At 43.5% G+C, this 24,431-nt stretch overlaps 1 protein-coding gene across 3 annotated transcripts in view; it reads right to left on the reverse strand.

Annotated features, from left to right (window-relative positions):
* SOAT1 (sterol O-acyltransferase 1) overlaps positions 1-22,248 on the reverse strand; it is a 75,018-nt gene extending 52,770 nt beyond the window's left edge. For 2 of the 3 annotated variants that reach the window (XM_047704439.1, XM_047704438.1), the window contains exons 1-2: positions 21,984-22,248; positions 6,723-6,848 (exon numbers count right to left, since the gene is read on the reverse strand). In XM_047704439.1, the coding sequence (XP_047560395.1) occupies positions 6,723-6,773 (51 nt within the window). In that variant the 5' untranslated portion in view covers positions 6,774-6,848; positions 21,984-22,248. The remainder of the gene's footprint in view (positions 1-6,722; positions 6,849-21,983) is intronic. The other variant, XM_047704440.1, reaches the window with a different exon arrangement.
* Positions 22,249-24,431: the final 2,183 nt, after the last annotated feature.

Raw genomic sequence — 24,431 nt, forward strand, 5'->3', positions numbered from 1 at the left:
CCTTCTGCTCAGGTCATGATCTCAGGGTCCTGGGACTGAGCCCCGCTTCAGGCTCTCTGCTCAGCAGGGAGCCTGCTTCCCCGCCCCTAGCCCCCGCCTGCTTCTCTGCTACCTATGGTCTCTCTCTCTCTCTCTGTCAAATAAATAAATAAAATCTTTTTAAAAAATAAAATAAAATAAAATACTAGTGAAGGGCGCCTGGGTGGCTTGGTCAGTTAAGCATTTGCCTTCAGCTCAGGTCATGATCCCAGGGTCCTAGGATCAAGCCCCACATCGGACTCCCTACTCAGCAGGGAGTCTGCTTCTCACGGTCTCTGCTGCTCCCTCTGCTTGCACTGTCTAATAAATAAATAAAATCTTAAAAAGAAAAACAAATAAAAAAAAAACATTTAAAATATTAGTGAATTTGGGGCACCTGGGTGGCTCAGTTGCTTAAGTGGCTGCCTTTGGCTCAGGTCATGATCCCAGGGTCCTGGGATCGAGTCCTATGTCAGGCTCCCTGCTCAGTGGAGAGCCTGCTTCTCCTTCTCCCTCTGCCTGCCTCTCCTCCTACTTGTGTTCTCTCTGTGTCAAATAAATAAATACAATTTTTAAAAATTAGAATAAAATATTACTGAATTTTATGGTATATGAATTGTATCAATAAAAAATTAGGAGGAAAAGAAGCAAAAAGGAAGAGGAGAAAGAGCTGTAAGGAGGAGGAAGGAGTAGAAAAGAAGAGAAGAGATGAAAATGAGGAGAAAAAGAAAAAAGAACCTAGACCAAGCTCTACTCAAATCATGTTTCCACATTCAGCATAAAGGCAGAACTGGTGGGCGAATGGGTGGCTCAGTCAGCGGAGGTGCCAACTCTTGGTTTCAGCTCAGGCCATGGGACCATGGCGTCATGGGACGGGCTCCATGCTCAGCATTATGTCTGCTTGAGAGTCTCTCTCCCCAACCCTCTGCCCTCCCCCGTTCATGTGCATATGCTCTCTCTCTCAAATAAATGAATACATCTTTTTTTTTTTTTTAAAGATTTCGTTTATTTGGCAGAGAAAGACACAGTGAGAGAGGGAACACAAGCAGAGGGCATGGGAGAGGGAGAAGTAGAGCAGGGAGCCTGATGCGGGGCTCGATCCCATGACCCCAGGATCATGACCCAAGCTGAAGGCAGACGCCTAACGACTGAGCCACACAGGCGCCCCTAAAAAAATAAATCTTTAAAAAAAAAAAAAAAGAGGGCACTCCCTCTGCTTCGCCAAGAGCCTGCTTTTCCCTCTCTCTCTACAGCTCCCCTGCTTGTGTGCTTGCTCTCTGTCAAATAAAATCGTAAAAAAAAGACAGAACTGATAAATGGCAGAGCTAATACTGGGTGTGGATAAGACTCTAAATGTTATTAGCTTTTTCTCTTAAGTTATACAGGGCCATCATTTCTATATACTTCTTAGAAAAACCATTACACAGCATATTACAAGAAATGCAAATCAGAGAGTAAAAACAACAACAACAACAAAAAAAAGCTGGTTATACTGTCATGAAAAGTAGTAGTAAGGGAAAAGTAAGATTTTTAAAATTTGGACACAGTAACACCAAAAACAAGGAAAGATAAATTAATAGAATGTAAGGTAAATGCTGCAACCCAGTACAGTATTTCAAAATACTTATTTTAAAATAACAACTTAAACCTGCAATTCTACCTTAGGCATCTGAGAAGTATGTAAATATGTTCATTAGCATTTGTTTATAGCAGAAAAAATATTCATCAGGGAAACAAGTATGACACATATCAAATACTTTATAGCCACTCATCTATTTACTACTTGACAATGGAAAGAGGTCTATCATGGAGTTCTTCGGATCCCAGTTACTAAACAACTTAAAAAGTATTCTATTTATGTAAGATGTTAATAATTTATGGAAATGAAATGTCTGGACAACACATACTCATTTTTCCATTATAGAATTTGAGTCACTTCTGCTTTCTTGTTTATCCTCTTCCATGTACTTTGAACTAGCTGAACACTTTAACTGAAGGTACATGATGGCACAGTAACACTTTTTTTAAATGAGTATGTATTACTTTTAAAATCAGGTAATGGTAATATTTTTTAAATTTAGGCATAAAGTTTTTATCTTCAGAAGGGGTATTTCAAACAAATGCCACAAAATACAAAAAAGCTAATTAATCATAATTTCACCTGATAGGCACTGGATAAACTAAAGATACTTTATATATATTCACATATAAAGATATATGAATACTATAAAGTGACAGTAATGGTCACTATTAATTCAATAACCCAGAAGTTGTGTGACACCTTCTGAAATAAACTGGTCCACCTCTGAGAATGTAAGGGGGCACTATAAAGAATTAGGGTGGACACAGATAACCTGTGAGGCTAAACTGAGCATAAAGTCATCACATCCACAGCTTACTAGAATTCTGAATGCAGGGTAAGAATTCAAGAATTACACTAAGTTGAGTGTAATGAATAAATCCTTAGAGCAATGTCAAAATGACGTGTTACAAGACAGGTGTAAGCTCTTGGTAACAGTGGGTTTCAACGACAATGCCAGTCACTATTACCCAGCAACCTTTCAAACTTAACATTCCTGGGACCCCTTCCCTGAGATTCTGATTGAGTACAACTATAATGGGGTCTAATAAGCTGTTTTTGTTTGATGAATTATTTTCATTCTATAAGCTAATTTTATGTGTCAACTTGACTGGGGTAAGTAATGCCCAGATGGCTGATAGAATAGAATCTAGACGTTAAGGGTGTTTCCAGAAGAGATAAGCTTTTGAATCCGTCTCAGTAAAGATCACTCTCCCCACGGCTGGAGGGCTGGCACAGTAGAACAAAATATAGAGGAAGGGAAAATTTGTGCTCTGGATTAAACTGGGACATCCATCTTCTCCTCCTTCCCTGGTTCTCAGGCCTTGGAGTGAGTCTTATGCCATTGGCCTCTGAAGACTTCGGATTTGGGCTGGAACTACACAATGGCTTCCCTGGGACTCCCACCTGTACACAGAAGATTGTGGGACTTCTTAGCCTCCACCTGAGCCAATCTTTCTATATATCTGTATATATCCTACTGGTTCCATTCTTTTGGAGGACTCCAATGCACACACCAATTGAGAACTGCCCCTCTAAGAATTGTGCCTCAGACTTGAACCTACATATCACCTGGAAAGCTTATTAAAATAAAACCTTATTCAGTAAAGGTGAGGTGAGGCATTCTACCAAGTTCTACCAATGGTGCAGAAGACCCTAGTCCTGGTTGGTGGACCACACTGATTGGCATGGCTTGCTCTCAAAGGCCACAATTTTACCCATCTGCTTCTTCCCCAAAGTGAATAAATGTTAATTCAAGTGGAGAACACACTCTATTTTCAGATCAGCATTAAAACCAAGGAGGTCATACTTCTTGCTTTAAGCTCAGCAATTCAATTTTTAATACCTGCAGTAGAACTTGAAATGTTTAAAAAACTTAAGACAGTAAGGAGTACTGAAAATATGCAGAAATTTAGAGTAATTTTAAAGATTTTTACAAAATGGAACATAAAGAGAAAACTGCATCTGGTGACAGAAAGTTTCAACAAAAAGGGATTTTTCTGTCTCCCAAGAGAGACAACATGGATTATCACCCAGTCCCAGGATCACAGAAAGGGAAGGTTTCTACTCAATGTGGACTCATCCTTATATACAAATTTCCCATTTTTTAACATATTAAAACTAAAAATACACAAAATAAATATTTCATAAGTAGCTAATGAAGAGCTTAATGATATAATGCAAATGTAAGCAGCAACATTTATATTCCTGGTGGGATCCAGCTGCTGTATTTACAATTAGATTTAAGTAGGTAAAGCAAAGCACGTTTCTCTATGTAGGACACCTCACAATGCTGAAGACAACCTGTCTCAGAAAGTTCCATCCCTATTTGTTAACCAAACAAGGCTCAAATTTCAAATCCTTCTTGAAATCAAACCTATACAAATGTCATTGCAAAAATAAATAGGTTGATGCAAGAGGTGACATCCGCTGGAGTTGTGCTTACAGGTCTATCAATCTCAAGCATTAAGCCTTGACCTTAACAACAAGCACTGTGTCATACTCTTTGTATTTGTGTGTTAAGCAAACTTGGATAGAAGAACTAGTAAAACTCCCTTAACTCTCCCTCCCCCAAGATTTATAGCCCTGTACTTAATTAAGTTAGGTACCCCGCTAATTAGTCTCACTATGCTCATTACAACTCCCAGGAGTAATTAGTACCACTTATTTGTAGTAATATAATTACGTTAATCACTTAACCTGGAACTCCGCGAGGGCAAACACACACATACATCACTACACCCAGCACCTAGCAGGGCACCAGTAATCACTGGTAAGTTAGGTGGTTGAAGGAATAAATAAACGGATGAATGGTGTCTAAAACATAGTACCAGGGTGCCTGGATGGCTCAGTCGTTAAGTGTCTGCCTTCGGCTCAGGTCATGATCCCAGGGTCCTGAGATCCAGCCCTACACCAGGCTCCCTGCTTAGCGGGAAGCCTGCTTCTCCTTCTCCCTCTCCCACTCTCCCTGCTTGTGTTCCCTCTCTCGCTGTCTCTTTGTCAAATAAATAAATAAAGTATTTTTAAAAATAAAACATAGTACATACCCCAAAAAAGTTCATTGAATTCATTAACAAGAAAGGCTTATTTTCTAATTTCTTTGTTACCAGATATAGAAAATTTTATGTATATAAATCTTTAAGTACACACTGCAAATTCCACTTACATCAGTAAAGCTCACCTCTGATCTGACACATGCAGCAACTTACACTCCAGTGTCACCAGCATAATGCTGCTATGACCAGCACTTAAATCAAAATGTTCCTTTCTATTCTCTTTATCAATGTATTTTTCACCTCTGTACCTTCACACTGCCAGCATACCCACCTATAATAAAGAGAGCTAAAGAGATGGCAATTCCTGCTCTAAAAAACACTGAATTTGTTCTTCTTTCATTAACTCACCTCAAAAATATTACAAGTCTCTCCCACAGTTGCTGAGCTCTTGCTGATCTCTGAATCGAGTTTGCTGCTGGTTCTTTAGAGCACTAATCAACCTATCCCCATGGGCAAAGACCCTATCAGTATTGTTATCCTTAGACACGTGGACTCCTCTAATTCCCCCTCTCCGCCCCCCCCACTACCAGGGATCTAGCTCATCTACAAGCAGGGGAGCACTGATAAAGGAACCACTGAGACGTTCAAGGGCAGAGAGCAGTAATGGGCAAGGGCCCCTTCAAATACGCCCAGGTGCTGGACAAGCTGAAGGTGGAAAGCAAGCGTGGCATCACCACTCCTACCTCCCTGTGGAAGTCAAAAGACTAACCACCATGACATCACCACCATCAATGCTCCAGGCCCCAGGGAATCCATCAAGAATGTGATCAATGGGGGCACCTGGGTGGTTCAGTGGGTTAAGCCTCTGCTTTCAGCCCAGGTCATGATTTCAGGGTCCTGGGATTGGGCCCTGCATTGGGCTCTCTGCTCAGCAGGGAGCCTGCTTGCCCCCTCTCTCTGCCTGCCTCTCTGCCTACCTATGATCTCTCTGTCAAATAAATAAAAATAAAAATCTTTAAAAAAAAAAAAAAAAGAATGCAATCACTGGACATCCAAGGCCAAGTGTGTCATGCTCATCATGGCGGCAGCATGCTCAAGTTCAAAGCAGGCATCTCTAAGAACGGCAGACCTGTGAACATGCACTGGGGCCTACATACTGGGCCTGAAGCAGCTTGCAGCTCAGAGTGGCCATCAACGAGAGGGACGTTGCCGAGCCTACCTCCAGCACCATGTGCTTCCAGATCACTAGAAGTGAGCACCTGCCTCAAGAAGATCGGCTACAACCTGGTCACTGTGGCCACTGTGCCCATCTCAGGCTGGCACAGCAACAATGTGCCCTGGCTGGAGGTCAAGAGGGTAAATGAAACATCACCAGGTGACTCTGCTAGAAGTCTCTGGACTCTGCCCCCCACCCAGTCGACAAGTCACTAAGACTGGCTCTGCACGGAATGTACAAGATCGGGAACACTGGCCCCATGCCTGTGGGCTGGGTGGAGACTAGCTGCCCAAAATATGGGATGGTGGTGACCTAGTCCCCACCCAAGCTCAAGTCTGTGATGATGCCCCATGAGGCCTGCCAGAGGCCCTGCCTGATGACAATGTGGACTCCGACACAAAGCATGTGTCCAAGAGACAGCAGGAACGACTGCTCCGTTGGAGGCTGCCCACAGGTGATGGTCCTCAACCACCCCGGGGCAGAGCCATGCTGGCTACAAGGCAGTGCTGGGCTACCACATGCTCACATCTCCTGAACGGAAGGAAAACACGGACCAGCACTCGGCCAAGAGGCTGGAGGACAACCCTAAGCCCTGAGGCCTGGTGAGGCAGCCACTGTGCAGACGGCCCCCAGCAAGGCCATGTGTGAGGAGACCTCCTCTGAGTACCCAGGTCTAGGCCATTTTGCTGCGCGGGACATGACACAACGATGGTCCTTGGAGTTATCAAGACAGCAGATAAGCAGTCATCCCCTGTCAGCAAGGTCCCTGAGTCAACAGAAGTGAAGCGTGTCCTCTGCAGTGTCCTCAGCAATCTTCACTATAAAATTATAAAAATTACTTCACATCCTATGTATTTACTGACTAAAGTTAACAAAAGTTAAATAGCAGGAGGAAAAAAATTAAAAGCCTCACCATTACTAGCTGTCTCCAGGGACTCCCTTGAAGGGCTTCTCTGGTCTTCATCTTCCTCAGAATCTTCCCTGGACTTTGACAGCCGTTTTCTTAGAGACGTCTTCTCTTCGCCCACCATTGTACTATCTAGGAAGGAAAATATAAAAAGCTTTTATAGAAGAGGAGAACTTTTCCTTTCTTCCTTTCTAGGGTGCAGGGCTGGTCTGACAATCAGAGTGACCTAAGACAGATTAACAGGAGAAAAACACATTTAATTTCATATGTAGGGGAGCCCATAAAAATGTGGGATCAAAGCAGGCAACACTGCTATCTTTCCAGACAAAGAACAATAAATGTGTGAAGAATTAACTGCTAAGACAAAGAGATTTGGACTTGAGGTAGTAAATCACTGAAGAAGGCTGTTTAATGTTAAACATCCTTCTCAGCCCTAAATTCCTTATGCCTGGTGATAGGTATGTCCTCTACTCTCCCGGTACAAGGAGGGTATGTTTCACATGGGAGATTTACCTCCTATTTTCAGAAAGACAAGGGAGGCTCAGAGCATCCTCATGCAACGGATATTCTTAAGTTAACTTTGACTCAAAATAATATGCCAAAGCGGCACATTTTGGGGTGGTGTATTTGCTCCCCTTCACTCTGAAGTACCTGGCTTAGGCAAACGTCACACTATCACCATATTCACAGGAAGTGACAAATGATGTGTTCTCTTCCTTTTGTTTTAATTTAATCATGTTTAAGCATTTTCTAACATACTGTAAGAAATTCAAATAAATGAGTCCTTACAAAACAACTGGTTTCAAAAGTCCTTGTTTAAACAAAGCCCCCATCCCTAGAGAACAATTTAGCTGAACAAGGCATAGTACATGAAAAATTCAGATAAGGGGTGCCTGGGTGGCACAGCTGGTCACGTGTCCAACTCTTGGTTTCAGCTCATGTCTGATCTCCAGGTTGGGTTGGGAGGCTGAGCCCCAATTCAGGCTCCACACTCAGCAGGGAGTCTGCTTGAGTCTCTCCGCGCCCCCACAAATAAATAAACAAATCTTAAAAAATAAAAAAAGAATTAGATAACAGAAGGTAAGTACAAAGATGCCACAAAATAGAGTAGAATTAATAGGCAAGTCAATGGTAAAAACAATACCTCAAGGTCAGACAAAAGAGCTCATGAAGAGATGGGAAAGGTTTCATGGAAAAGGTATCTGAACTGAGTCCTGAAGGATGATAACAGAGTGCTCCACGGATGAGAAAGGGTTAAAACAAGGTCCCTCCAAGCCCTGCCAGGGGACCATGACTAATCAGAGTACTTTACTAGAGGACCAGAAACACGCTTTTGTTGAGCAGCTCAAAGTTGGAGGACTCTGCTGGGTGCTTTACATTTTCTCACCTAATCTTCAGTAACTCTGCCAAAAAAGATGTTATTAATCCCAGTTCACATATTAAAACAAGTAAGGCTCAAATTGTTACTGTCAAGGCCCTCTGGCCCACACACCAGGAACATACTTATAGCTGAACAAGTTGAATTTATTAAGAACATGCACCAAGGGAAACTATGAGGAATTCCAGAATATCAAAAATGACTTACTTAGGATTTGGGAATTGGCTAGGTGATTTTTTTGTAAGAGTCCAAAGCAGCAGGGGTTCACTCTGGTTCGGTACTATCAGAAAGTGGGAACAATTCTACAACTGGATGTATCAACAAATCTCTTTACCGAGGCTAAAGCTGTAACCAGTAGAACAGCAATGATCATTCACATCATAGCCTGGAGAGAGGGATGTTGTGTATTTTGTGAGTTGGACAATGTTCATGTTTTGTCTAGGTCAAGACATGATTATGGGATGTTCTTGTTTTTGTCTTGATCCATCACGGTTAGAGAGTAGCCTTGTCTGATGCTGATATTCAGTGAAATTGTTTGTGTTCAACACAAGAACACAAAGACCCAGATGTTAGGTGCCAGGCTAGTTCACAACAATATCAAGGCCAGCTGACAGTACCAGCACAGCTCCGGGATGCCAAGGGCTGCTTTTCTTCTTTTGACAGTAACTTGCCCAAGACCACACAGGCCCAAATTTGAACCTGGGTCAGATCCAAACCACAAACACCATACACTTTCTGAATTTTTTTTAAGTTGGTAACAGAGAAATATGATAAGGGAAAAGACTAGAAAGGAGAGCCAGAGTTAAACTCTAAAGGCCTAAGAAAGGAGGGGTTTTGTTTTGTTTTGTTTTGTTTTTTTTAGTTAGGCAACAGCGAGCCATTCTAAGCACTGAAAAATACGACCACAGTCAAACTTTAGGCAGATTGATATCAACACAGTACAGTATTTTACTAGATATTTATTAGTCTCAGGCAAAAAGAAAAACAATGAAGTCCGCACTACATAATTTTTAAAGCTCCGTATTTTTAAATTCTAATATTAATGGCCTTTCTACACTTTTAAAATGTCCTTTCCAGGGGCGCCTGGGTGGCTCAGTGGGTTGAGGCCTCTGCCTTTAACTCAGGTCATGATCCTAGGCATCCTGGGATCGAAACCCATGTTGGGCTCTCTGCTTGGTGGGGAGCCTGCTTCCCTTCCTCTCCCTCTGCCTGTCTCTCTACCTACTTGTGATCTCTGTCAAATAAATAAATAAAATCTTAAAAAAAAAAAATCCTTTCCAGTATGAAATGTAGTACATGGGGAGTCTGATTGTTTTCTTAAGCATCATTCCTTAGCAATGTAAACATCTGACTAATCTAGATCACTTCCCTTCTGGTTTTTTTCAGAAATCAAACAAATGAGACAGAATTATGGATCAGGTCAAAATTTTAGGAGACCAGTAGGAGCCAATTTAAAGGAACCTAGGAAAGAGGTCAGGGCCACTGATGAAGTTAAAAGTGCTTTGTGTAACAGTGACAGAGGAAGCCCGAAGAGCATCTAACCTCTCCAACAGAAAAGAGAAGTGACAATAGACAACTAAACTCTGGGGGATGCCTCAAAGTAAGACATCAAGAAGTAGAGAAGAAATCAGGGAAGAAAACAACAGAGATATAAAGATGCAAAAAAAGAACCAAGATGTTTTAAAAACGAAGGAATTATAAAGGGGTAATGTGGAATTTAAAAATAAGGGCTGTACTTTTTTTTTTTCCTGGCATCTAAACAGGGACATGAAGGGTACTATACTTTTGCATGTTTATGTGTTTCACATGTATTTTATTCTCAACATAATCTGTAAGGCAGATATGTTATTTTATTCCCCAAATACTATCTTTGGTCACCATGTCTCTCCATATACTCTTTCCTATCTCTAGAAAGCTGTTTGTCCTCTGCCCTTTATTCCTCTAACCCTACCCACCCATCAAAGTGAGTGAGAGTCACAGCAGCAGCAATAGGAACAACAGTAACAACAGAGCTTTGATTTAATGAGCAGCTATTATGTACCTACCAGACACTGTACTGCCAAGTCCTTTATGTTTCCAATCTTTACAACCTTAGGAGGCAGGTATTAGCCTCATTTTACAGGAGGCTAATACAGTTTAGAGGAACTTAATTTGCCCAAATCACCTAATTCTCCAAAGGCAGAACTGAGATCCAAAACCAGACCCCGGGAATTCCAGAGACTGGCCTGTGATGACCAGATGACCTTGAATGACTTCCTGTGCTAAGGTTTCTTTGAGCACTATCTCTCACATCACCCTTCTCTGCGGTCCCACTGCACTCTGTATCCTATCACACCACGACACTCAGCGACACCGTCTGCCTCTTACACTAAGCATCAGCTTCTCCAAGACAGGGACAATAACCTAACCCTAACCCTCAAATCTAGAAAGGGAGCACCTGGAGCGTGACAGGCATGCAGGAGTACAGAGCGACTAGTTATTCCAACAGGATACTGTGCTCCTCAGAGCATCAGGAGGAAAACAGATACTGGGAGGATGACAACGAGCATCATCTTTACTATGAAGAGCTCCCTGTATCCTACTCATCAAGACCTAAGAGAATTGTTCTTAATCGGGGGTGAGAAGAGGTCCCTAGACTTTTAAGGCTATGCAAAAACTTAAAATATTTCAGCAACTGAAATAATTACACATTTTATCACATAAAGTTAAGTTGTACAAGGTGACTAAAACAATGTTACTTTGCTTTTGGCTGATACTGTATCATGTTGTTATCCCTTGTTGATTAAAAGCACTAATAAATGGGGCACCTGGGTGGCTCAGTCGGTTGAGCATCCAACTCTTGGTCTCAGCTCAGGTCTTGATCTCAGGGTCGTGAATTCAGGCCCTGCCTCGAGTTTCATTCGAGTTGTGGAGCCTACTTTTAAAAAGGTGAAAAAAATACTTAATAAAAGGGGCACCTGGGTTGCTCAGTCTATCAAGTGTCTGCCTTTGGCCCAGGGTTCTGGGATCGAGTCCCATATCAGGACTCCCTGTTCAGCAGGGAGTCTGCTTCTCTTTCTCCCTCAAATAAATTAAGTATTAAAAAAAAAAAAAACAACCAGGGCACCTGGGTGGCTCAGTGGGTTAAGCCGCTGCCTTCGGCTCAGGTCATGATCTCAGGATTCTGGGATCGAGTCCCACATCGGGCTCTCTGCTCAACAGGGAGCCTGCTTCCCTCTCTCTCTCTGCCTGCCTCTGTCTACTGTGATCTCTCTCTGTCAAATAAATAAAATCTTAAAAACAAAACAAAACAAAACAAAACGGGGCGCCTGGGTGGCTCAGTGGGTTAAAGCCTTTGCCTTCGGCTCAGGTCGCGATCCCAGGGTCCTGGGATGGAGCCCATCGGGCTCTCTGCTCCGCAGGGAGCCTGCTTCCCTTCCTCTCTCTCTGCTTGCCTTTCTGCCTACTTGTGATCTCCGTCTGTCAAATAAAATAAAATAAAATAAATCTTTAACAAACACAAAACTTAATGAAACAAGTTTGACAATTAAGTGGTGTTTAACAGCCCCCCTACCCTGTTCAGCAGGGAGTCTGCCTCTCTTTCTCCCTCAAGTAAGTATTTAAAAAAAAAAAAAAAAAAAAAAAAAAAAAAAAAAACCCTTAATGAAACAAGTTTGACAACTAAATGGTATTTAACAGCCTCCCCCAAAAAATTTAAGCCTGGGTATCCTATAGAATAATGAAAACAATCGAATTCTTGGTGATGAGAGGAGCAACCAGTCTAGAGAAGGAAGCCTTCTTTCAAAAGCTAAAATGCAGGGGCGCCTGGGTGGCTCAGTCAGTTGAGTGTCTGCGTTTGACTCAGGTCATGTTCCCAGGGTCCTGGGAAGCCTCACATCAGCCTTGGTCTCGTTGCTCGGCGGGGAGCCTGCTTCTCCTTCTCCCTCTGCCTGTTATTCTGCCTGCTTGTGCAGGCTCTCGGGTGTGCTCTCTCTTTGTCCAATAAATAAAAATTCTTTAAAAAACAAACAAACAGGGGCACCTGGGAGGCTCAGTGGGTTAAAGCCTCTGCCTTGGGCTCAGGTCATGATCCCAGCGTCCTGGGATCCAGCACCCTCATCGGGCTCTCTGCTCAGCAGGGAGCCTGCTTCCTCCTCTTTCTCTGCCTGCCTGTCTGCCTACTTGTGATCTCTGTCAAATAAATAAATAAAATCTTTAAAACAAACAAACAAAAAAAGCTAAAACGCAGGTACTGAGTCTGTACAATTACAACACCATAGTTTAAATCTACTTTTTTAAAGTGAATACTGGGGCACCTGGGTGGCTCAGGAGGTTAAAGCCTCTGCCTTCGGCTCAGGTCATGATCTCAGGGTCCTGGGATCGAGCCCCACATCGGGCTCTCTGCTCAGTGGGGAGCCTGCTTCCCTTCCTCTCTCTCTGCCTGCCTCTCTGCCTACTTGTTATCTCTGTCTGTCAAATGAATAAATAAAATCTTTAAAAAAAAAAAAAAAAAAAAAAAAAAAAAAATAAAGTGAATACTAACTTCTTTGGCCCAATATTCTCTACTTTGCAGGAAGTGAGAATTCCAAAGGCACCGGATTTGGTATCCAAACACTAGAAGCTAGTTTACAGCCCTGCTCTGTCACACCGCAGTGTCCTTGGTAAATCCGCCAGCCTCTCCTGAGTCTGTTTCCTCATCTAAAACATGAATATAAATACTACTGCAGGAAGCTATAACGAAAGAGACAATATACCCTGAAGTATCATCGTTACTAACAACCAAGTTTGCAAAACTAACCAAGTAATCGGATACCTACGTATCTACCTCCTGTATGCTAAGTGGTGGTCAAACATTAAACCATACCATCCCTCAAATTCTACTGTTTGCTTTTATGATGTACTAGATGAGGGTAAATAAAGGGCCATATTTATACACCTTCTCAAAGGCAGCTCAAACACCATGTGGCTTCCAAGAAAATATTACATTTTATTATTGTCATGCATACAGATGTTAGGAAGGACAAATATCTTAAAATGATTCACCCTGGGTCACCTGAGTGGCACAGTTGGTTAGGCGTCTGACTCTTGGTTTAAGCTTAAGTCATGATCTCAGGCTTGTGAAATCGAGCCCTTCATCAGGCTCTTTGCTCAGAGCAAAATCTACTTGGGTTTCTCTCTCCTTCTCCCTCTGTCTCTGCCCCTCCAACCCATGCTCTCACGCTTGCTATCTCTCTCATGCTTGTCCCTCTCTCTCTCTCTGGAGTAAAGAAATAAATCTTTAAAAAAAAAAAAAAAAAAAACCCAGCTCACCTCAATTTTGAGCAAGTCCTTAGATCATCAGATCATCAGATCGTGTGACTCTTAAGATTATGAGGGTACATCTGAACTTCACTCAGTACCCCTGCCTCTCTCCCTACCACTAATTTCTCTACACTTCTTTAACTTCAACACCCACGTACAAAGATCCATCCAATACCCTGGTCTCCCAGCTCCTTGACTTCTGCCCCCAACAAACTCTTCTTATGTCCCAATTATACCTTCCCCTAGAACTTACTGTTAACCAACAACTGTACCATGACCATAATTCTGATTCCCAGAGACTGAACCACTGATGTTCCCTTCAATTCCATTCTCGCAGTCTTCTCCATCTCAGTTAATGAATGGGACTAGCAGTCATTCTGCCCAGATTTTTTTAAAAACCCAGGAGTCATCCTTAATTCTTTACCTCCCCTTATTCAATCCAAAAGCTAGTCCATTTTACTCTACCTTCAAAATAAATCTCCAATTGTGACGCCTTCTCACTACATCCACCACTTTTCCTCAGTCTAAGTGTGGTCCCATCTCACAGTAGCAGCCTCCTAACTGGTCTGTCTTCATTTTCTCCCTTCTGCTCTACTTTTTAACACAGCACCCAGACTAATCCTTCTAAGGTAAGTCAGAGCAAGTCACCCCCTGATCAAAACCCTCCAAATGGTAGATTTTTTTTTTTTAAGATTTTATTTACTTATTTCACAGAGAAAGAGATCACAAGTAGGCAGAGAAGCAGGCAGAGAGACGGGGAAGAAGGCTCACTGCTGAGCAGAGAGCCCAATGCAGGCCACAGGCCTCTATCCCAGGGCCCTGGGATCATGACCTGAGCCGAAAGCAGAGTAGCTTAGCCCACTGAGCCACCCAGGCGCCCCAAAGGGTAGATTTTGTTCTAAGTGCTCACCATGGTCTAGTAACTCTTCCGTGATCTGCCACTCACCTCCCAGCCCCTCCCCTACACCACCACTTCCCACAACTCTTCTCACTTGCTCTGGTCTAATTACTTTGGCCTTCTGCTGTGTTTTGGACAAGCCAGCTCATTCCTACTCACAGGTCTTTGCTATTTCTTCTGTCTGGAATATGTCCCCCAGACTCTCAAGGCTTTCTCCTTCACTTCATCCAAGTTCTCTGCTCTAACACCCCCTCCTCAGGGACTCCCCTCTCTACCCTGACTAAACACTCTTTGCACCTTCTTACTCTCTTATCCCTTACTTTGCTTTATTTTTCTTCAGAACCCTTACTGCCCAGCACATTATCACATTTATTGTCTACCAACCCCACAGACTAGAATCCCCATGAAAAGTACAATTCTGTCTTGTTCATTATTTTCTCCAAGTATCTAGAACCATGCCCAGAACACTCTGTACTTAATACACCTTTATTAAGTGGATAAAGTGTTACCAAGCATTTTCACATGTTAAAGGAATGAAACAATGGTCCTTCACATGTCCATGAAGGACATGAGAGTTGAAATGATACTCACTTTTATTTCTAACTTTACCTATTAATGCTAAAAGATAAATATAAAACAGTTTACGAGGACATTTGCCTAGCCTGGGATTTCAATTTTTTTATACACACACACACTGCTCTAGAGTTTCAGACTTCTCATTGACATCTGCTATTCAGGACCCAATTCTAAACTTAGGTTGCCTAAGAGACTCTGAACAACAATTTGCTGACAAATGCTATGCCCTTTACTCCATTGGAAAAATTCTCTCAAACTTGAGAGACTGTTCTCCTGAAATGGTTCAAATAATTAAAAAAACATTAAGAATTGTTAGTGAGTTCCCTTTAGTGAGTACTTAACTATTTGCTATACTCTCTCATAAGACCTTTATGTAGGGGCACCTGGGTGGCTCAGTGGGTTAAAGCCTCTCCTTTCGGCTCAGGTCATGATCTCAGGGTCCTGGGATCGAGCCCCACATCGGACTCTCTGCTCAGCAGTGAGCCTGCTTCCTTCTCTCCCTCTCTCTGCCTGCCTCTCTGCCTGCTTGTGATCTCTGTCAAATAAATAAATAAAATCTTTTTTAAAAAAAAGACCTTTGTGTACATTCCCTCCTTTAATCCTAACAATAACCCTAAGAGGGAGGTAATCCCGTCAGCATCTTCAAACAGAAAAAGGCAGTGGCTGCCAGAGGCCTAACTCTAGACAACAGTAAAGAAAGGAAACTTTTTTAAGATTTTATTTATTTATTTGTCAGAGAGAGAAAGACAGAGGGAGCACACAAGCAGGGGGAGTGGCAGGCAGAAGGAGAAGCAGGCACCCAGCCGGGCAGGGAGCCCAATGTGGGACTCTATCCCAGGACCCCAGGGATGAAGACCTAAGCAGAAGGTGGCTGCTTAACCAGAACCACGCAGGCATCCAAGGGAAAAAAAAAAAAACAACTTTAAAAGTAGAAATAAACATTAAAGAGAGAGAGCAAAAGTAAGTCTTTCAATGAAGGACCAGAAGGGTTATCTTTCCTATAAGGCCCATAAAACATCAGTGTATCAAATTAGACCTTGAAAGTTCATGCTCAAATGACCCTGGCTATGCTGGTTTAAACTTTGAAGGCAGGGGGGTGCCTGGGTGGCTCAGTGGGTTAATGGTCTGCCTTCCACTCAGGTCATGATCCCAATCAGCCCTGCATCAGGCTCCCTTCTCAGCAGGAAGCCTGCTTCTCCCTCTCCCTCTCTCCCTGCTTGTGTTCCCTCTCTCACTGTGTCTCTCCCTGCCAAATAAATAAAATCTTTAAAATAAATAAAATGAACTTAGAAGGAAGGAAAAATCTTTGTAATTTGAACTGAAAAAAATTCTTTTAAGTTCTGACACTTCAAAGGCACATGTCAAGTATGTGAAAATTCATGTAGATTAAGCACTCTTTCTACAATGATACCAGATAAATGTGTTGTGTAATAGAGAGGTCTACCCCCATCACACTGGTTGCAGGCGCGCGCGCACACACACACACACATACAGTATAACAAACTATTTAGGGAAGTCAAGTCCTCATCGAAGAGGTGATATTCCAGCCAGAGTTCAAAGAAGAAATGAAGGGGCGCCTGGGTGGCTCAGTGGGTTAAAGCCTCGGCCTTCGGCTCAGGTCATGATCCCAGGGTCCTGGGATGGAGCCCCGCATCAGGCTCTCTGCTCAGCGGGGAGCCTGCTTCCTCCTCTCTCTCTGACCGCCTCTCTGCCTCCTTGTGATTTCTGTCCGTCAAATAAATAAATAAATCTTTAAAAAAAAAAAAAAGAAGAAGAAGAAATGAAGTTTCTAGGTATCAAAACAGGATGGGACGGAGAGAGCACTTTATCAAAAACCTAAGTACAGACCTTGGTGACGGATTCACTATTTCAAATATTTTATGGAGATCTACTACAGTACCAAGCCCTGGGATACAAAAATGACTACCTAACAGCCTTTGCCCTCAAAGAGTGAAATTCTAGTGGGTAAAAGACAAAAACATAATTTTAACACCTAGTGGTATTACGGAACTATAACTGAGATGTACAGGGTATTAAGGAATTACAAGACTGGTGCCTAGGAAAGGTTTCCTAAATAAAGTAAAATCTAGGTTAAATCTTTTTTTTTTAATAAATTTAATTTTATTATTATTTTTTTTTTATGTGACAGACAGAGAGATCACAAGTAGGCAGAGAGGCAGGCAGAGAGGTAGGCAGAGAGAGAGAGGGGAAAGCAGGCTCCCGGCTGAGCAGCGAGCCCGATGTGGGGCTCGATCCCAGGACCCTGAGATCATGACCTGAGCCAAAGGCAGAGGCTTTAACCCACTGAGCCACCCAGGCGCCCCAAATCTAGGTTAAATCTTAACGGAAGAGAAGGAATACGAATTCCACAGGCTACACGGAAGGGCATGACAAAAGGTCAAGGACCCTCGGAACTGATTAGAAAATATTTGCAACTTCCACAAACAGGGAGCTGCAGAGTTTAAAAAACAAGAGGACAGGGGCGCCTGGCAGGTTTAGTCCTTGATTTTTTATTTTTTTTTTTTTTTTCAGTCCTTGATCTTGATCATACTCGATCTTGGGGTTGTGAGCTCGAGCTCCACGTTGGGTGCTGAGATTACGTAAAAAAAAAAAAAAAAAAAAAATTTTTTTTTTTAAAGAATTTATTTATTTGACAGACAGAGATCACAAGTAGGCAGAGAGGCAGGCAGAGAGAGAGAGAAGAGGAAACAGGCTCCCTTCTGAGCGGAGAGCTCCATGCTGGACTAGATCCCAGGACCCCAAGATCATGATCTGAGCCTAAGGCAGAGGCTTAACCCACTGAGCCACCCAGGCGCCCCTTAAAAAAACTTTTATAAAATATAGAAAAAATAAACAAGAGGGTGACTTGATATTTGTCTTTTAGTAAGATAACTGAGGCAACAATGTGGAGAATGAGAGAATGGCAAGGACAATTAGCACACACACACACAAAAAGGACCTGAAATAGGGCTCAAATGGCATGTAATTATTAAATGAACAAATGATTTCACGAACAAATTAGAGATAAGGGAGATAAATTTACAAACATTAGGCTGAGGTGTCTAGGATATCCAGGTGGCTATATCCAGAGGCATTTGGCAATATAGATCCAGAGTTTTCTAACTCTGTTAGAAACCTTAGTTGACAAAGGTTATGGGTGTGCCATCAAGCTAAGTAACTACAGATGGAAAAAGGAGTAGGTAAGTTCAGTCTGATGTGTCTGTGGGTCAGCCAAGTGATAATGAAAAAGCAGACAGGTGAATGTACAAGTCTGGACTAAAGACAAAGATTTGGACACATCAGTGTCCGCTAAGGCCAAGGCACAGGAAGGAAATCTCCTAGGGAGAGACCATAAATCAAGAAATAGCTAGGAAATAATAAAGCTAACATTTCCCTAGTAAATACTATGGCTCATTCAATTCTCACAACAACCTATGCAGTAGATACTATCTTCCCATATTAGAGCTTAAGTAATTTTCCCAATAGTACAAGGCACTTAAACAACAGTGAAAACCCAAGGCCTAGGAGAGATTAGAGGAAAACTATGAGCAAGCAATGTCATAAAGCCAGTTAAAAGATTCAAGAACTAATCTGATCAATATCATGGAAAATTCAAGTTAGACAAAAAAAAAAAAAAAAAAGGAAGGAGAAAACTATAACAGGAGGTGGGACTTAGAATATTTCACAATTTGGGGACATTAATAGCTACAATTTACTTTACTTTTCCAATCTGTTTCAGGAAGAAGGACAAAGAAATATATTGGACTGGGTTGCAAAATGAGTTGAGGAAGTAAAAACAGTGATCATAAGACCAGTCTCTCAGATGATCTAGCAATAAAGGAAGCAGGAACTCATGTTTACTAATCCAGTAACATTTACAGTACTGGGGAAAAGGGCATGTGCACTACGGATCGCATTTAACATTTGCATTTTAAAAGACGCAAAAGATTCAGAAACACTATAAAGCCTGTCCAAAGTCAGACAGCCAGTAAGTGGCAATGGAAACATTTTCACTCAAGGTGACATAAATCTGAGCAGAGAGCTATTTTAAAATACAACATACAAAGATTCCAATCTATGCATTGGTTCTGTCATGTTCAGTGTGACAATATCTATTTGCCTTAAGAAAGCAACATAAGGGGCACCTGGGTGGCTCAGTTCGTTCGTTAAGCCTCTGCCTCCAGCTACCCTCCTGATCCCAGTATCCTGGGATCATGCCAGCATTGGAATCAGGCTCCCTGCTCATCGGGGAGCCCGCTTCTCCCTCTCTGCCCCTCCCCCTGCTTATGCAAGCCTTTCTCTCTCTCTCTCTCTCTCTCTCTCTCTCTCAAATAAATAGAATCATTTTTTTTTTGCATAGATTTTTTTAAAGATTTTTATCTATTTATCTGACAGAGAGAGACCACAAATAGGAAGAAAGGCAGGCAAGAGAGAGAGGAGGAAGCAGGCTCCCTGCTGGGCAGAGCAACCGATGTGGGACTCTGAGATCATGACCTGAGCCAAGGCAGAGGCTTAAACCCCTGAGCCACACAGGCACCCCAATAAATAAAATCTTTAAAAAAAAAAAAAAAAAAAAGGAAGCAACACAAAACTGATTTGTCAACTGAATGTCAACTTTGGCCTGCATGCAGCGTACCTGTTAAAAAAGCTTTCAGGGGTGCCTGGATGGCTCAGCTGGTTAAATGGCCTTCAGGTCACAATGCTTGAGTTGAAGGAAGTTGCTCAGCAGGGAGTCCGCCTCTCTTTCTGACCTCCCCTACTTTTGTGCTCTCTCTCATTCTCTATCCCAAATAAAAATAGATAAATAAGCAAGCAAGCAAGCTTTCAGGGATGCCTGGGTGGCTCAGTCCATAAACGTCTGCCTTCATCTCATGATCCCAGGGTGTTGGGGATCCAGTCCCAACAGGGAGCTCCCAGTAGGGAGCCTGCTTCTCCCTCTGCCTGCCGTTCCCCACCCCACCGCTTTGTGCGTGCTCTCTCTCTGTCAAATAAATTTTAAAAAGCTCTTTAAAAAAAAAAAAGCTTTCACGGGGTGCCTGAGTGGCTCAGTGGGTTAAAGCCTCTGCCTTCAGCTCAGGTCATGATCCCAGGGTCCTGGGATCGAGCCCCGCATCGGGCTCACTGCTCAGCGAGGAGCCTGCTTCCTCCTTTTTCTCTGCCTGCTTCTCTGCCTACTTGTGATCTCTGTCAAATAAATAAAATCTTTTTTAAAAAAATTTTTTTTAAAGTTTTAAAAAAAAGCTTTCAAAAGAACCTATATAAAACAAAGAGAGTAACCAACTAACTCTCAGGGACCAACTTCACTGTGTCACTCCCACTTTCAGTGAAGGAAAAGAGAACAATTGCAGATATATTTACAATTCCAAAAATAAAGTTTCCCTCCCTTCCCTTCCCAACAAAGACTTAACCCAAGTACAACCCTACAACACTTAAATATCACTAAATGATTAAGTCACTTGGCTAAACTAAAGAACCCAAGATCTCATTCACATCTATATGGGCAATATAATTATTTACTCTAAGTGACAAATTAAAAAAAAAGGGGGGGGGGGGGGTAACTGGCTTTTGTTAAAAACTTTTTCCATTTCCTTCCCCAAAGGAAGGGGCACTCCTTCCTTGTTAACTCCCTTGTTAACATTTTCCATTCAAACAAGTTCTTTCCTCTGTTCTCCAACTCATTCATTCTTTCCTTGTGCCAGGTGCTTGGCCAGACTCTGGTAATTAAGACACAAAAAAGATGCACTACCCCAGCCTTCCTGAAAGGTACAGGCTAGTAGAAGAAACAAAGAGAACAAACATTACAACTGATGATTACCTGCTGCTAAAGAAAACAGGTTACCAGGTGGGCTTTAAAGAAATAAGGCTGGGTTTCCTGAAGTGATACTTGAGGAATGTGTTGGATTTGAGTAAAAAAGAGAATGGCACATCAGAGGTGCAGGAAACCCCAAAAGACCAGGAGATGGTGAAGAGGACTTCTTAGAACAAAAATAAAACCAATGTGGCTTGAGTCTAGAGAGCCAGAAGGAAAGTGGCCCAAAATGAAATGGAGAAGAGTGGCAGCAGTATTTTGGTCTTTATTTTAGGAGAATGTCAAGTGTTTTAAGTGTTCTAAGCATGTGAGACGTTGAGACACGTGCATTTTTTTTTTTAAGATTTTTATTTATTTGACAGAAGTAGGCAGAAAGGCAGGCAGAGAGAGAGAGAGAGAGAGGAAGAAGCAGGCTCCCCACTGAGCAGAGAGCCCGATGTGGGGCTCGATCCCAGGACCCTGGGATCATAACCTGAGCCGAAGGCAGAGGCTTTAACCCACTGAGCCACCCAGGTGCCCCGAGACACGTGCATTTTTAAGTGATTAGTCTTGAATATACCAGAGCTCCTTCCAAAAGCCATTCTCATGCCTAGAGAGCACACAAACTTCCCCAACAAGTCATTCACTGATATGACCCACACAAAGGGGGGGAAAACCGCTTCAAGCTGAATTCTATGCCAAAGGAAGGTACTCTGAAAAAAGTAGTTTCAACTATGGCAGTGACTTATAAAGTGACCAGTGAACTTCATCTACATATAAGTAAGAAAAATAGCGTTTACAATTGTTTCTCGGTTACAAATAACTTCTAAATATACCTATCAGAGAAACTGAATGGCTATTAACATTTAACAGTGACAAAAAATTGCACTTTAATATTTAAAAATATGAGCGTGATTAAAGGCTTTGGTGCCCAGACAGCCTTCGATGTCTTGAGGCGCCATCTGCCCCCTGACACGCTTTTCCCCCAAATCAATTCTAGACTTCCTGGGCACATTTTTGGTTTCGCTTTTTCAACAGAATGTCTTCTAATTCATAACTTTACTCCCAGCTTGACAGATGCCACGGGATCTGGGGCGCACGTAACAAACCTCCAAGATTTAAAGGGCGCCCCACGGTAACTTTCCCGCCCTCCCCAGCCCCCAAACTCCCCAGGACTCGCGGAGCCTCCCCCTCTCGAGGCTCCGGGCCGCCTCCCCCACCCTTTGGCCCAGAGCAAGGCCAGGCCCGCTGGGCCGGAGGTGCAGCCGCCACTTCTTCCCCCTTCCTCTGCGGCTGAGGCGGGGGGACCCGGGCGGAAAGTGAGGAGCGGATCCTCACGAGCATTACCTGGGGCCGGAGCCCGACAGCGGAGACCTCGTCAGGAACGGCAAAGCCGGGAAGCCGTCACGGCGCGGCCGGCAGAAAGGTGCACTGAGGGGAGCTCTCCCGGTGCCCAAGGCTAGCGTCGCAGCTAGCCCCACCGCCAGCGAAGATAAAGCGCCCCGCTCCCCGGCCCCTCCGCCCCCAAGCTCGCAGCCCGCTACGCAGCGTCACGCGCACGGCCCGCGCCGGCTCGCGATTTTATTGGCGGCCCAGGTCGCCGCCAGGCTCCGCCCACAGCCCACGGCCGCCCCGCCCCCTCCCGGGCTCCGGGGTATCCGGGACCGGAGAGCCCACCTGGCCCCGGCACCCGGACCGGGGAGCTACGCGCGATCGGGTCGTGACAGCGGCTTGCTTTCCGTTTTGCTCCAGCGATCCGATGTGCGGCAGAGAGGAGGCTGAGATAACGTCCTACAAGTCCGAAACGGCACCCGGCGCGATAGCTCCGGACCGGCCGGTCTGGTGCCTCTTCCAAAGACTCAGAGAAGCCGCCCCTAGAACCGTGGATCTTTGAAGTTGGAACTAACCCTCTAGGAACAAAACTGAAGCACTTAGCGTTCATCATGGGATGCTTTAATGCTACTTAAACTATACTTGACTGTGGCCTTCACAGGCGAACTAGATAAGGAAACAGTGAAATGTATTGCGACAATTAAGAAATTAAAAAGGAGGGGCGCCTGGGTGGCTCAGTGGGTTAAGCCTCTGCCTTCTGCTCAGGTCATGATCTCAAGGTCATGGGATCGAGCCCCACGATCCCCACGTCGGGCTCTCTGCTCAGCAGGGATCCTGCTTCCCCCTCTCTCTCTGCCTGCCTCTCTGCCTACTTGTGATCTCTGTCATAAATAAAATCTTTTAAAAAAATTAAAAAGGAGACTTCCTAATCAAAGGAAAAATAATGATGCAGAGAGATTTAGGACGTAGATTAGATGCAACAGTTAATCGGATTTAGGTGAATTTGGAGTAAAGGTAGGTGCAAAGGGATGGATGAGAGCAGGAGAGACTGAGGGGTCACACTCAGCCTGCAAACCACTGCGAGCTATCCTACCTGCCTAATGACTGAAACCCTACTCCAAGAGTTGAGATAGTCACCCATGACCCTGTTAAACCACCCTGAACAAATGGATCAGCTTTATTTGAACTGACTACTCAGTGAACCTTTAAACAAGAGGATTTATACAAGTTACCCTTGCAGCACTGTTCACCCCAAAGCAGAGCTGGCCCTAACAGTCAGTCAGATTCAGAGCTTGCCTCCTCTACAACTGTGACTGCTGCTTCTGCCAACTAGATGGCAAAAGGAGCTGGTAGGGGCGCCTGGGTGGTTCAGTGGGTTAAGCCTCTGCGTTCTGCTCAGGTCATGATCTCAGGGTCCTGGGATCAAAGCCCCACATGGGGCTATCTGCTCAGCAGAGAGCCTGCTTCCCCCTCTCGCTCTGCCTGCCTCTCTGCCTACTTGTTATCTCTCTCTGTAAAATAAATAAATAAAATCTTAAAAAAAAAAAAAGAAAAGAAAAGAAAAAGAGATGAAGGAGCAAGGTATGCCAACCATGAGGAAGTAGAGCATTCTAGACAGTGGACAATGATTGTGAAGGTGCTGATGCTGATACATAGTTTTGCTTATGTGAGGAACAGGCCAGGAGGCCTGAAGCGCATTCTTGGATAGTATGAGACAGGTTGGAGAGTGAGGTAGGAGAGTCAGCCATGCTGTTTGGACTTTTAGTTGTTAAGTCTTACCTTGTTTTTAAATTTTTATTTCTTTTTTAGAGAGAAAGAGAGCACACACATGTTGGGGGTGGCAGGGCAGAGGGAGAGGAAGAGAGAGAATCTTAAGCAGGTTCCATGCCCAGCGTGGAGCCCAGCATAGGGCTTAATCTCATGACCTGGAGATCATGACCTGAGCAGAATCAAATGCCACCCAGGTGCCCCATCTTGTTGGGTTTTTTTTATTGTTTTATTTTTTATTGTTTTTTTATTGTTTTAAGATGTATTTATTTATTTTAGGGAAAGGGAGAGAGAGAGAGAGAGCATGAACAGGGGAGGGGCAGAGGGAAAGGGAGAGAATCTCAAGCAGACTCCCCTCGGAGCATGGAACCCAACTCTGGGCTCAATCTCACAACCCTGAGGTCATAACCTGAGCCAAAACCAAGAGTCGGACATTCAACCTGCTAAACCATGTGGGTATGTGTGTGCACACATGCGCACACACACACACCGTCTTGTCTTTTAAATCAACCTATCTTGTAGAGTATAACTTGGAAGAGAGCAGAAATGGAACAGGGAAAAGCCAGAGAATGGTAGGAAGCTACAGTACGAATCTGTGGGATAGATGACGGTGACCTGAATTTGGGTAGCTGCTATGGAAATAGAAATGGAAAAATTTCAAGATATTTTTCTGAGGTACAGGTGTAAAGAAATACA

The sequence above is a fragment of the Lutra lutra genome, chromosome 15 (genome assembly GCF_902655055.1).
Source record: "Lutra lutra chromosome 15, mLutLut1.2, whole genome shotgun sequence".
In the NCBI taxonomy this organism is placed as follows: domain Eukaryota; kingdom Metazoa; phylum Chordata; class Mammalia; order Carnivora; family Mustelidae; genus Lutra; species Lutra lutra.